The 12,470-nt window shown below is 45.8% G+C and overlaps 1 protein-coding gene across 6 annotated transcripts in view; it reads left to right on the top strand.

The window, feature by feature from the left end:
• SIPA1L2 (signal induced proliferation associated 1 like 2) overlaps positions 1-5,583 on the top strand; it is a 242,677-nt gene extending 237,094 nt beyond the window's left edge. For all 6 annotated transcript variants that reach the window (XM_018042332.1, XM_018042336.1, XM_018042333.1 and 3 more), the window contains 2 exons: positions 1,017-1,098; positions 4,354-5,583. In XM_018042332.1, the coding sequence (XP_017897821.1) occupies positions 1,017-1,098; positions 4,354-4,500 (229 nt within the window). In that variant the 3' untranslated portion in view covers positions 4,501-5,583. The remainder of the gene's footprint in view (positions 1-1,016; positions 1,099-4,353) is intronic.

The following is a 12,470-nucleotide window of genomic DNA, read 5'->3' on the forward strand; positions in this document are numbered from 1 at the left end:
AAGCAGCCAGGAAACCGTTTCACCTGTCTCCACCTAGTCCTGAAGGACCCAGAGGAGGGACTGAGCAGGCCTGACTCTACTTCCTGCCCCGCTGGGCTGGATGGAGCTTGTGCTCCACAGGCGAGTCCTGCCTCCAAGATGTGTAGACCTCCTGGATGGTGAGGTTGAGTTCCCGCCTGGGAGGGGGTGGCCCCATTCAGTGTCTGCCACCTGATCACAGCAGCAGCACTGCACAGGATACCTTGCTGACCACCCTCCCTCTGCCAGGCTGCACGTACTCAACTCCTGAGCACACATACTCCCCTCAACTCTGGGCCTTCACCCAGCCCCTCACCTCCCACTGAAGTATGCCAGGAGCCAGCTGTCTCTACCCCCGTGTTCTTCTTTCTTCTTCTTCTTTTTTTAAATACTTTTTTCTGCATCACATGACATGTGGGATCTTAGTTCCCCAATGGGGATTGAACCCATGCCCCTTGCATGGCCAACACGGGGTCCTCACCACCAGAGCACCAGGGAAGTCCCTCTGTCCCTGCGTTCTTGATGTGTCCGTCACCCACAGAGTGATACTGTCTCAGTGCCATCCACTCCTAATTCCCACTCTTCTGTCAGCTTGAGTGGCCAGCGACTTGCATGATCATCTTGGTGATGAGTTTCTTGATACGTTCTTGATAGAGAAAGGCAAATTGGGGCAATTGGGTCTCTCTTTAGGACTTGATTCTGGTCTGCCTAATCTCGGCTACCTAAACGCATTTAGATCATCTATCTTTTGTTTTCTTACCAGTGTATACGCCAGTAGAGATTCTGAAGCCCCTTTTAAGTCAAAAGCCACCCAGGAGGGATTTTCCACCAAAGCAGTGACATGCTGACCTTCAACATCTGACATAATCTTATTTATTTCCTTGCTGTGCTCTCGGCACATGATAGCATGTCTTCCATGAAAACATTGCCGACTTACTGAATGCCCTGCCTTGACTTCAGCACTCTTGAGTTGTTCTAAGTCATTCCTTCCTTGCTAGGGAGCGGTCTCCATCCACACTGACTGGGAAAGTCAACCAGCTGGAGTTGATTCTTCGGCAGCTGCAGACAGACCTTCGGAAGGTAAAACAATCAATTGGAAGTTCCTGCTCAGAACTCTTTCTCTTATACAATCAACCTCTTTTAACTACTAGGAATAAAAAGAAAGACCCTTGAGAACAATAAGTGCCCTCGTCAAAGCCCAACAGTAAATGGGAATGGAGATGCCCAAGGTCTGACTCCATCTCCTGCCCACAGCTACTGTATTTTATTGTAGGAGACTCAGGATCCAGTAGATATGACTGAACGAGGATGAGCCTTTGGGTGGCCGGTCTTCAGAGTGAGGTAGACACGCAGCATACTAGCATTTGTCAGTTCAGTGGGTTATCAGTTATGAGTTGACCTAAAAGGAGTTAGTTGGTGCCAGCAAGCCTGGTCACCCCAAGCTATGGTCCCCCCAGTGAGCCAGCATCTTCTCTACCCAGCAACCTGTGTGTGCTCAGTCCTCAAAAGACATGACATTGTTTATTCCATGGACATTTGCTGAGCTCTTGCTGAATTATCAGTGCCATGCTGGGTAGCTGCTTCACTCTCCAGGAAAATGAAATGGAGTATAGTAGCTGGAGCGTGAATAGTTGGGTGGGGAGGGTTTTGTTGGTGAAAGAAGGGAGAAGTAACAGCTGACATGAATGCTGGTGGAAATAACCCAGTTGGGAGGGAAAGAATGGTGGGAATAATGAGTGTAATGTCCTAAGCCTAGCAAGGAGGGTGTAGCCCCAGATGTGAGTAAGGACTATTCTCAATAGTTACCAGAGCAGAGTGTGTATGAGTGATTCACACATGAGTGCAAGTCTACCTTAGAGATGTTGCAAGTTTGGTTCCAGACTACTGCAATAAAATGAATATCATGATAAATTGAGTCACGTGAATATTTTGGTTTCTCAGTTCATGTTTACACTGTACTGTAGTCTAGTAAGTGGTACAGTAGCATTATGTCTACAAAAACAATGCACATTCCTTAATTAAAAAATACTTTATGCTAAAACGTGCCACGGCAGTTAGAGTAGTAACACTGAAGATGAGAGATCACTATAACAAATGTAATAGCAATGGAAAAGTCTGGAATACTGGCAGAATTAGCAGATGTGCCACAGAACCATGACGTGAGCAGATGCAGTTGGCTGAGTGGTGCTGAGAGACTCGCTTAATGCAGGGTTGCCGCAGACCTACAAACTGTAAAACATCAGTCTCTGCAAAGCCTAGTGAAGGGAGGTATGGCTGTAGTCCAAACAGAGACAGGTTGACGAAGTTCTCCTCTAGTTTACTTCTTTATTCCAGAACTGAGAGTGAGCAGTGGGAAAGAGGGTGAGAGCTATAAGGATGGAGGGGAGGTGTCGAATGGAGGGTAATTGGGTATTTAGTGGGACTGTAGCATGAATTAGGTGTTTCCTCCAACGTGGATGACCAACTGTCCTAGTTTACCTAGTGGGTTTTAGACACAGAACTTTTAGAGCTGGCACCGGGAACATCTCAGACCAACTGGGATGGCTGGTAACTCTGTTTCCCGACAGGTGTAGAATAATTGGAGAGTTGAATTTAACCAATATTAGAGTTACGCAGTTTGTAAAGGACATGATTAAACTGAGGGACTCAGAGTCTAAGCCGGGTGAGGTGGGATAATGTCCCTGCAGTGGGTGTCAGTGGACGTTGACCATAAGGCAGGATTGGTGGATTAGGTCATTTTTGAGGGGTGGATACTGAAGAAATTATTTTAAAAAGACAACAGGCAGTGATCAGGCAGTCAGGGCTTGAAACATTTAGGAACACGTGCAGTTATCAATAATAGCTTCAAGGTCCAGGATATGGCTGAGGCGGGGTGAGGGGTAGTGAGAAGGGTGGGCTTAAGATCACAGAAAGGCTGAATCGTATGGATTGTCTACTGGGTCTTGAAGTCATTAACAGACATGGTGAATGGAGAAGGGAAGAAGAAAAGTGAACCATGTTCTAGAATCTTCCATGATGGGAAGGGCTGGAGATACAGTTGACCATGGCAGAGAGCAGGGGTGCCAGGTCTTACAGCCAATGTCCTGCTGTCAAAGGAGCTGGGATTTTAGGCGAGAGCAATTACCTGCCCTGGGCAGCAGGGGCAAGGTGTTGGTCTGTCTTGCCTCTAACCAACGTGCTCTTCAAAACAAGCCCTCACCATTCTGAGCTGCTGGGAAAGCAGCATCCCCAAGAGAGAGCCAAGACTCATTTACAGCTGAAATTAAAGGAACAGTCATGGAAGAAGGTGTTTAGAGAAGGTTTTAGTGACAGGACACACTCCTTGGGTAGAGGAGAAGGGCTGGGGGTCATGAGAGGCTGGCAGCTGGGCTGCAGCAGGGATGTCTGAGCTGTGTTGGGAATGAGAGCCCCGAGCTAGGGGAGAACAGGAGCTTGAGCCTCTTGCAGTGACCAAGAGAAGACCAGACTTGAGTGGGCTGAGTTAGCAACCAGTCCTAATCTAAGCCTCCTCTTGAGACTGGTGTCTTTGCTCATTAGATGAGGCAAGTGGTGTTGGGGACGGGTTGTGGAGGGACAGGAGAAAGGAGCAAACATCAAGGACAGGACCAGATATGCTAAGGGGGCCAGTGTCCTGAAGAGCCTGAGCTCCCAGCTCAGTGCTGCAGGTGTGTCTGCGATGTTGACAAACAAGTCACCTCCCTTTAAAAATGGCATTCACCGTGAGGATGACCTCCTCTTTCTGTCTTGGTCAAGACATCCCTTTCAGCATTTGGGAGCTCAAATTTGTGTGTACGGGACACAAATTACTGTCTGGTGGAAACTCTGTGATTCTTCTGAAAAGTCTTGATTATTTGAACAGTTTTTAGTAGCACACTTTGAAGGTTATTATGGACATACACCTTCTCAGGAAAGCTTTCAGATGAGAAGAGATGGTGGAAACCAAACCCACAATCAGCAGCTCTGCAGATTCTGACTTGTCCAGTAAGAAGGCATGCTGCAGAAGCTCTGTCCTCCTATCCAAGGCCATACCTCTTCCCAGGCCCCCTTTTTCAGACAGAAGGTGATCGAAACTGGTTTATCATCTTCCCATATAACAGCTGTCTTGGCTCCTATGGGAGCAAAGTGGGATGAAAGGAAAGAATATTCTTAGTTACTTACTCTCACCCTCATTTTTGGGGAAGCCAGAACAGGCAGTCAGATCCCCTCTGCCACCAAGAAATAAATAAACAGATCTGTAAAATACATAAGTAGGGACAGAAGTGCTTAGACTGCAGCTGGGAGGAGAGGCTGTGTCTAGCAGGTGCATGACTGTCTGTCTCCGTCCCCCTCTCCCAGGAGAAGCAGGACAAGGCAGCGCTGCAGGCGGAGGTGCAGCACCTGCGGCAGGACAACCTGCGGCTGCAGGAGGAGTCGCAGACAGCTGCAGCCCAGCTGCGCAAGTTCACAGAGTGGTTCTTCACCACCATCGACAAGAAGCCGTAACCAGGCCGCCGCCCAGCCGGGGACCCCGGGGAAGCCCGGGGTCCCTTCATAGTCGCCAACATGTGGTTTCTCGCTGTGCTTCTGGCCCATCGTAGCTGTGTTTGCTGTCCCGCTCTGTCTAGCACCATGCCCCCAGCAGGACAGGGAGCCACCGTGTGACCGCAGAGAGCAACACCCATGGAGATGAATGTAACGCTGGTGTCAGTGTGGACCTTTCAGGCTCTGCTGAAATGGAGCTCTGTGTGGGCTTACCTCACAAGGGACGATGGTTGGGCTTTATGTATCAGGTGACCCAGTAGAGATATTAAAGCAGTTTACCATAGTTTGGGCTTTAGAATTGTAAAATAAACATGAGAACAAATAATCAGACATATACTTTAATGTTAAAGGTGCTCTATTTTTTTGGATGTACAGTAGTTTTATTTCCACAGCCACATTATCATAGCAATAAGAAAGAAGCAGATGAAATAGTTGGAAAAGCCGTGTCGGGGCAGGGGGGACAGAAAAAGCACTGATGTGTCTAACACAAGTTCAAATGCAGTTCCTTTAGAGACTTATTTATTTGCAGGAGCAAACGGTGCCTGAATATTAACAGTGTTCTGATTAAAAAAAAGATTCATATGCCTTGTAAATGGCTCACTGAGTAGTCACTTCAACTCTTAGTTCACTTTTGTATAGTTAATGCTCTGTTGAAAAAAAGCGTCAATCTGCTTACTTACGAGAGCCCTCCTGTGTGCCATGAGCCAGCAGAATCACTTGTACAATGCCAAATTTGTTTATCTTTGTACAGAAGCTTTGATGAAGTGTCTTGTATTTAACACCCTTATTTAAGCTTATTTAACCTTAAACTGTTAATTTTATAAACTGTGGTTTCACCTGCACTATGACGGAGGGCGGTGTAGGTGGCAGAGGGCTCAGAAGAGGCTGAGCTTGCCAGAGCAGAGTGAGGAGCGGGGCCGGACCTTCTAACAACTGGATGCTGCTAGTAACAAGTTGTTTGTATTGCTTTACCATTTTTAACTGTTCTATTTGAGATGAACGTACATTTTGCTTTTTTTAATAAATGTTTAAAATGAGTCCACACAAGGAACAGTGTTATCAGGTGAATGTAGACTTTGATGCTCTGGAATGTCCACAATCTGAGTGTATGAGAATTTACTCTGGGACCTTAATCTATACTGAGTACTACTTAGCCTGCTTACAGAATCCCAACCTGGTTTAAAGTGAAGAGTTACTAGTAGCGTTTAATGGTTGCCGCATGCCAGACCCTGTTCTTCACACTCTTCCTCCATCTCATTGAACCCTAGCATTACCCTTCCTAGTTGGGGGCTGGGATTCGCATCTTCCAGCTCAGTAAACTAAGGCTGAAGCCAGGCAGATGCATTTGCTTTACAGGGTAACCAAGCAGATACAAAAGTCGATGTTATTTAGAGAAAACAAAGGAACCTGATCTAGCCTCCCTGATGGGCAGTCTTCCCACCTCCCTAAGCCGTACCTATAGACGAGACCAGAAGGCTTCTGGTTTTTGGTCATGCCGCATGGCATGTGAGATCCTGGTTTCCTGACCAGGGATGGAACTCAGGCTGCTCGTACCAGAAGCACAGAGTCTTAACCCCTGGACTGCCAGAGAGGTCCCACCGGAAGGTTTCCGTTTTGTTTTTGAAGAAATAATTCTCTATTCTAGGGCTTCCCTGGTGGCTCAATCACTAAAGAATTCTCCTGCAGTGCAGGAGACCTGGGTTCAGTCTCAGATCCCCTGGAAAAGGAAATGGCTCCTCACGCCAGTATTCTTGCCTGATACTAGCAAAGAATGAACCCTCTCTCAAGTCTTCCCCCAAAGGCCATGCCAGAGAACATGACCCTGTGTGGGCCTATGGGACTTTCGTCAAATGAATGTTTCCAGTCAGCAGTCAAGCTGTAGAAAATCACAGTCCTCCCATAGTGCATGTGGTTTTGAGCAACTTGATGTCCTCATGGACACTTGTTAATTACAAAATGTACCCTTAGCAGCTCAGCACAGTTTTCTGTATGGACTTACTAAACTAAATATTAGACTGTATCCAGTAAAAGTCATTTTTATTTCAGAATAAGTAATATCAAGCAAGGTTTCCCCTAACCATATGCAGTGATCTATTATGTGTTAAGGCCATTTTCACATATGACAAAGTTAATTTGTATTTCATAGGCTTTATCCCGCTATTCTCAGTCTTTAGGAGCAGGTTTATCATTAAAAATATAAATTACTTTGGGCATGGGCAGAGAATATAACAATACAGTCCTGCCTTCACTGATATCATAGTTATCTTTGAAATGCCAGGAATCGTCTGTCCTGCTAACCCATTAAAATGCAGAAATTGATGACATGTCATTAACTGAGGTCTCCTTCAAACTCATGAAACCATAAACCATAGTGCTCGTCTGCAGAGCCAAAGATCAAAGAGATATCTATAAAAAACAGTAGGAAGCATGCTCTTCATAGACTTCCTCATGAAGAACTGTGACAGTGGTCAGTAATGGAGAACATGGATCTTAACATCCCTTGTTCCTTGTGTAAACTATGGGCCTGGGAAGCCTGGATTGCGGTTTAAGAAGAGAACAGACATGAAACTTAGACTGACCAAAAAACTCTGGTGGTAGAGAAGCCGTGAATATGCTCTTGAAGAGTTGACCCTACTCTTTTTCCCACAAGGAAGGTGAATCACTAGAACAAGCCACCATCTATGGCAAAGCCACTGTCTGCCACGGTCCCTGTGAACTAGACTCACGCAAACCTTTCTGAGAGACAAAGGCCCACCACTTTTAGTCCCAGCCTCTGAAAGTTATTGATTCATCTCACATCCTCTGAAATCAAGCCAATGTTTGCTCTTCAGAATTCCCAAGCTGGGGGATGGCGCAGGGGAAGGGAGGGTTGCAGGAGGAGGTGAGGAAGGTATTTATAGATGCTTTGCCCTTTGGGGTGACTGGTAAGAATCAGTTCCAGTTCACTTGAGCATTTGTGGATTTGGTGCTTACAAATTTAAAACCACTCCCCCAGTTCTAGCCAATGCGGTATGCATATTACACACTAGCAGAAAGGAAAGTGGACAGAGTTGACTGGGTTTAATTCAACACCTGCTTAAAGGCAGGTGGGAGGGAAATGTGTTTGTTGATGCTCCTCAGAGAGAACGTGGTAGGAGACGTGCAAAAGTCCAAGGAATGCATTGGGTTTCTGACCTATGACCTCCAAGTTAACCCAAAGACCTAGCTTCCTCAGTTCAGTTCAGTTCAGTCTCTCAGTCACGTCCAACTCTGCCACCCCATGGACTGCAGTACTCCAGGCTTGCCTGTCCATCACCAACTCCCAGAGCTTACTCAAACTCATGTCCATCAAGTCAGTGATGCCATCCAACCATCTCATCCTCTGTTGTCCCCTTCTCTTCCTGCCTTCAATCTTTTCCAGCATCAGGGTCTTTTCAGATCAGTCAGTTCTTTGCATCTGGTGGCCAAAATATTGGCGTTTCAGCTTCAGCATCAGTCCTTCCAATGAATATTCAGGACTGATTTCCTTTAGGATTGACTGGTTGGATCTCCGTACAGTCCAAGGGACTCTCAAGAGTCTTCTCCAACACCACGGTTCAAAAGCATCAATTCTTTGGCACTCAACTTTCTTTATAGTCCAACTCTCACATCCATACCCTGACTGCCAATAATAAGACTTACACAAAAGCTTAAGCCCAAAGAAAGTCATCTAGTGAATTTTATAAAAGGTTTAAATGAGCATCACTTCCAAAAGTGACATTCTGATATTTTAACTTGTAAGATTCAGGAACTGTTACTTAAAATATATATATATATTTTTATATGTAAAAAAAAAAAAAAGAAAGAAAAAAATATATATATATATTTTTAAGTTCCCTCTAGTTCATCTTAATATTAGAAAATTCAACTATTCAATTAGCAGACTCTGAAACATACCACCCTCTGTTTTCCATCCCTAATATCCGACCTACCGAAAATTTGCAGAGCAGCTTGGTTTTTCACACGTGCAGATAAGAAAATCATCAACCCCTTTGACATGCAAATACCATTTGGCCGCTTATTAGAGAACAGGATTGAGGGCTAGACTACCCATGTCTTGGCCATCAGCATCCATCAATCAGTCCGTTGAGTGCTGATGTAAAGGAACTTTTGTTGTTTAAATATCAGCTCCTCCCCTAGCCTTTCCCTGTGCATTGAAATGGGGAGGAAGGCCATGTACAGAAGGGGATTCGGAGTCATAGCCTTTCAGTAAATCCTCTGCCTCGCCTAAATTGTTGCTGGCTTGGAGAAAATGGCTATAAATACACATCTGCAGCTGGAGATGTCAGCCGCTGGCAGAGCTTCTCCATCGTTGTGCAGAGCGTCAGTGGGGCCTGGGCGTCTGGATCCTCGCCTCTCTTCCCCATGACCGTAATCATCGATCGCAAACCAAGTGGGATCTCGCTGAATGCTCCGTTAAACCGGAATAATTAAACATGGCAGTCATGGACTCTTCTAGGATCTGATTAAACACCTTGCAGAAGTCATTACGGAACCCCATCTGGGCTGCGGGCTTGCCAAACAGCAGGCTAAAACCCACAATTCCCGTTGCCATGACTAGGGAATTCTGAGACTGGGCTTTCTGTATCCCTGTAAATTAAGCCCTTGAGAACTCAGCACTGTTCAGGGGAAAAAGGGACCCTCTCTGACAGCAGAGCTCAGGGGTCTGAGGGTTTAACTCCTCAACTCCTTCTTGAGTCTTTTTTATCACTACTCTAACTATTCAAAGACCACCATTCAGTCAACATCACCCTAAAACCATTTCATCTCTTGAGTTGCTGAGCTCTAAATAGAAGGAGGCATGGTGGTAACCTAGTTAAAGAGAATAGCATATGGGGGACATGCTGCTTATACTAACTTCATTGTGGAGATGAACTCTGAAATCCAATGTTTCTTCCTAACTGAACGGGTTCTTGTTCTATTCTTTCAAAGCAGGAGCCTCTTAAGAGATTTGTCCTGAAATGTAAAATTTAACTAAATTTGGCTACCCTAATGGTCTGATGTCTCATTGTCTGTATGAGGATTATTCCTGTCATTGACACTGATTTCCAAATGAGAAATTATATTGTTTAAATGTTTTCTAATAATGTAGCGTGTGCAGAAAGATGCCTTAAAAAAATCCCACCTTCACTCGTTCAAAGAACAGCTTGGGTGAATGAGCTTAGTTCTACCATGTAAATACATTACATTAATGGATGCTAACATCTAACTTATAGATGCACATTTTATTTATAAAAATATTTGCCAATATATATGACCATTTTCAATACCTTGTTTGGAAATCTTGACACCGCCAGGCCTTCTGCTATAACCGTTGCCTCTTACAGAAACCTGTTACCTTTATTCTCCTCCGGGATTTCATCATGCATGGCCTTGTCTCCTCTTGAGTTATGTGCTGTGATGGATTGTATCATAAAGGAAAAGGATAGGGCTGGGACAAGGGTTGGCAAGGATGTGGAGAACCTGGAACCCTGATGCATAGTTGATGGGAATGTAAAGTGGTGCAGCCACTATGGAAAACTGAATGAGGGTTCCTCAGAAAATTAAACAGAGATACCATGTGATCCAGCAACTCCACTCGGGTCATTACTCCCCGAAAATGGAAAGCAGCAACTCAGATATTTACAGATTCATGTTCACAGTAGCCCAGATTCACCGGAACCAAAAGGAGGAAGCAATCCAAGTGCCCATTGATGGGTGAAGGGATAAACAACGTGGTTTATACCAACTAAGGAACTTTATTCAACCTAAAAAATGAATGACTTTCTGGTGCAGGGTACAGCATGGATGAACCTGAGGACATCACACTAAATGAAATAAGCCAGAAAAAAAAGGACAACCTCCACTTACAGGAGGTACCCAGAGTAGTTAGGTTCATAGACAGAGAAATTAGCATGATGGTTGCCAGAGGCTGGGGGAGGAGAACAAGCTGGTGTTCATGGACACGGACTTTTGCTTTGGGAAGATGTGGATAACGGACGGTAGTGATTGCACAGAATATGAATGCGTTCAGTGCCAATGCACTCAGCACTTTATAATGGTGAAAATGGCCAAGTTGATGTGTAATTCATCACAATTAAGAATAAATTGTTTATTAAAAAGTTGGGAGTGGGAACCTGAATGAGTTCGTTTGTGGGGACTTGAGATGGACAAGTATAGAGACACCAGGAAGTTCCATCTTACCTCAAAGGCTTGTTGGAACAAATGCAAGGAAATATACCGCCACCAATGTGCTCTCCAGATGTCAGAGAGCAGCCAGACTTTGATCGATGGCCATCTATTCAGACAGACGTCATTCCAAGAAGCTGAGTTCTGGAGGCCCGCAGGAGAAGCAATGGGGGAAGAAGCCCTCTCTCCAAAGAGTGATTAATTTGGTAATTAATGCAAAGCAGAGGAAGAACGATTCTGAAATGTTTGCTCCAGGCCCTAAATTTTCACAGTTAGCTCGGCAGTTGTAGCATCTGGTAGACAGAGAGATTGGATGAGCTAAAGGGTGAGATCAGATGCCAGGGCAGCAGGGAAAGGATTAAAGATGAATAGCTTCAGGGGTGCTTGAGGATTCTCAAGCCTGGAAACCATGCTTCAGAGGAAGGAAAAACAAAGAGAAGGCCCTGGTACTGATTGGAAGGAAGAGGCCTAGAGCTCGAAGGGACCAACCCCTTCACTTTGTATAAAAAAGGACTCTGTGCTGGATGGATGGACTGAGGGCTGGGAAGCCAGGCAAGGCCAGGTGTGTAACACGGTCTGCGATAAGGTGGTTCTTCAGTCACAGGGAAGGAAGTGCTGTGTTTGTGAATTTCATACACTGTTTGCGTTTTGGGTAAGGATACCTGTACCCAAGATTTTTTAAATATCATTTTCATTTATTTATTTGGGTGTGCTGGGTTTCAGCTGTAGCACGAGGGACCTTTGATCTTCACTGTGGCACGTGGTTTATCTTTTAGTTGCACCTCGAGAACTCTACCTTGTGGCATGTGGGATCTAGTTCCCTACCAGAGATGGAATCCAGGCCCCTGCATTTGGGAGTGCAGAGTCGTAGCCACTGGACCACCAGGGAAGTCCCGGTACCCAAGATTTGATTAATGTCAGTCAAGTTAGAACAAGACCGAGAAGTGAAACTAAGGAAGCATCACTGGATACCTTTGAGATGAGGAATCTTTGTGGGAGCCCTAATATTTCAACACTGCCTGAAATCATAAATTCTACTGTATTGAACCTGCTGATAGCCTGGCTCCCACAGTAATTTCCTCCCTGGCCATTGAATCCTTGAGCAAAATCAAGGCACAGCTGTAGAGCAGGTCAGATTCAAGACTCCAAGGCCGCACATCACCACTGCAGAGGTGCTGGACCAGTTTCTCGTTCCTCAAAAAGGAGAAATACACAGCCCAGCCCTGCACCCAAGCTGACAGAGGCCATCCAGAAAGGCAGGTGGATGGCAAATGTGCTCGTGGAGGACACGGGTCAGGGCTCCCCACTTCCATTCAGAACCTCTGGGGCTTCCCATTGATCAGTCATGGCGCCTTTACCTGGAGAGGTCATGGGTGGCCAGTGCCTTCGGCAGTTATCAAAGGGCTAGTCAGGTGGTCTTTGTTTTCACAGAACTGCTGTGGGCAGTTACAGGCCTTGGGAGCTGGGAAACAACCCTTTGTGCCCTTGAGTATTACGTAGGCAGAGGACAGAGTTTTAACATGCACGCCCCCAAATTCTGCTTCCTTTCCGCTCGCCAGTCTTGGCAGGAAGAGAAAGAGTGCCGAGTGTTCACATGCCCTTGGCTGACCCCTCTGCTTAGAGTGTGACTCAGCTCTGCAGTTAAGAGGTAAATTCTCTTAAATAGTTGCCCGGACAGGATACGTCACCCCACAGTGGCTCACCCCGCTGTCCTTCACCAGGAACACCCCCACACTGCGTTCCGG

Source organism: Capra hircus, chromosome 28 (assembly GCF_001704415.2).
Source record: "Capra hircus breed San Clemente chromosome 28, ASM170441v1, whole genome shotgun sequence".
NCBI lineage: Eukaryota > Metazoa > Chordata > Mammalia > Artiodactyla > Bovidae > Capra > Capra hircus.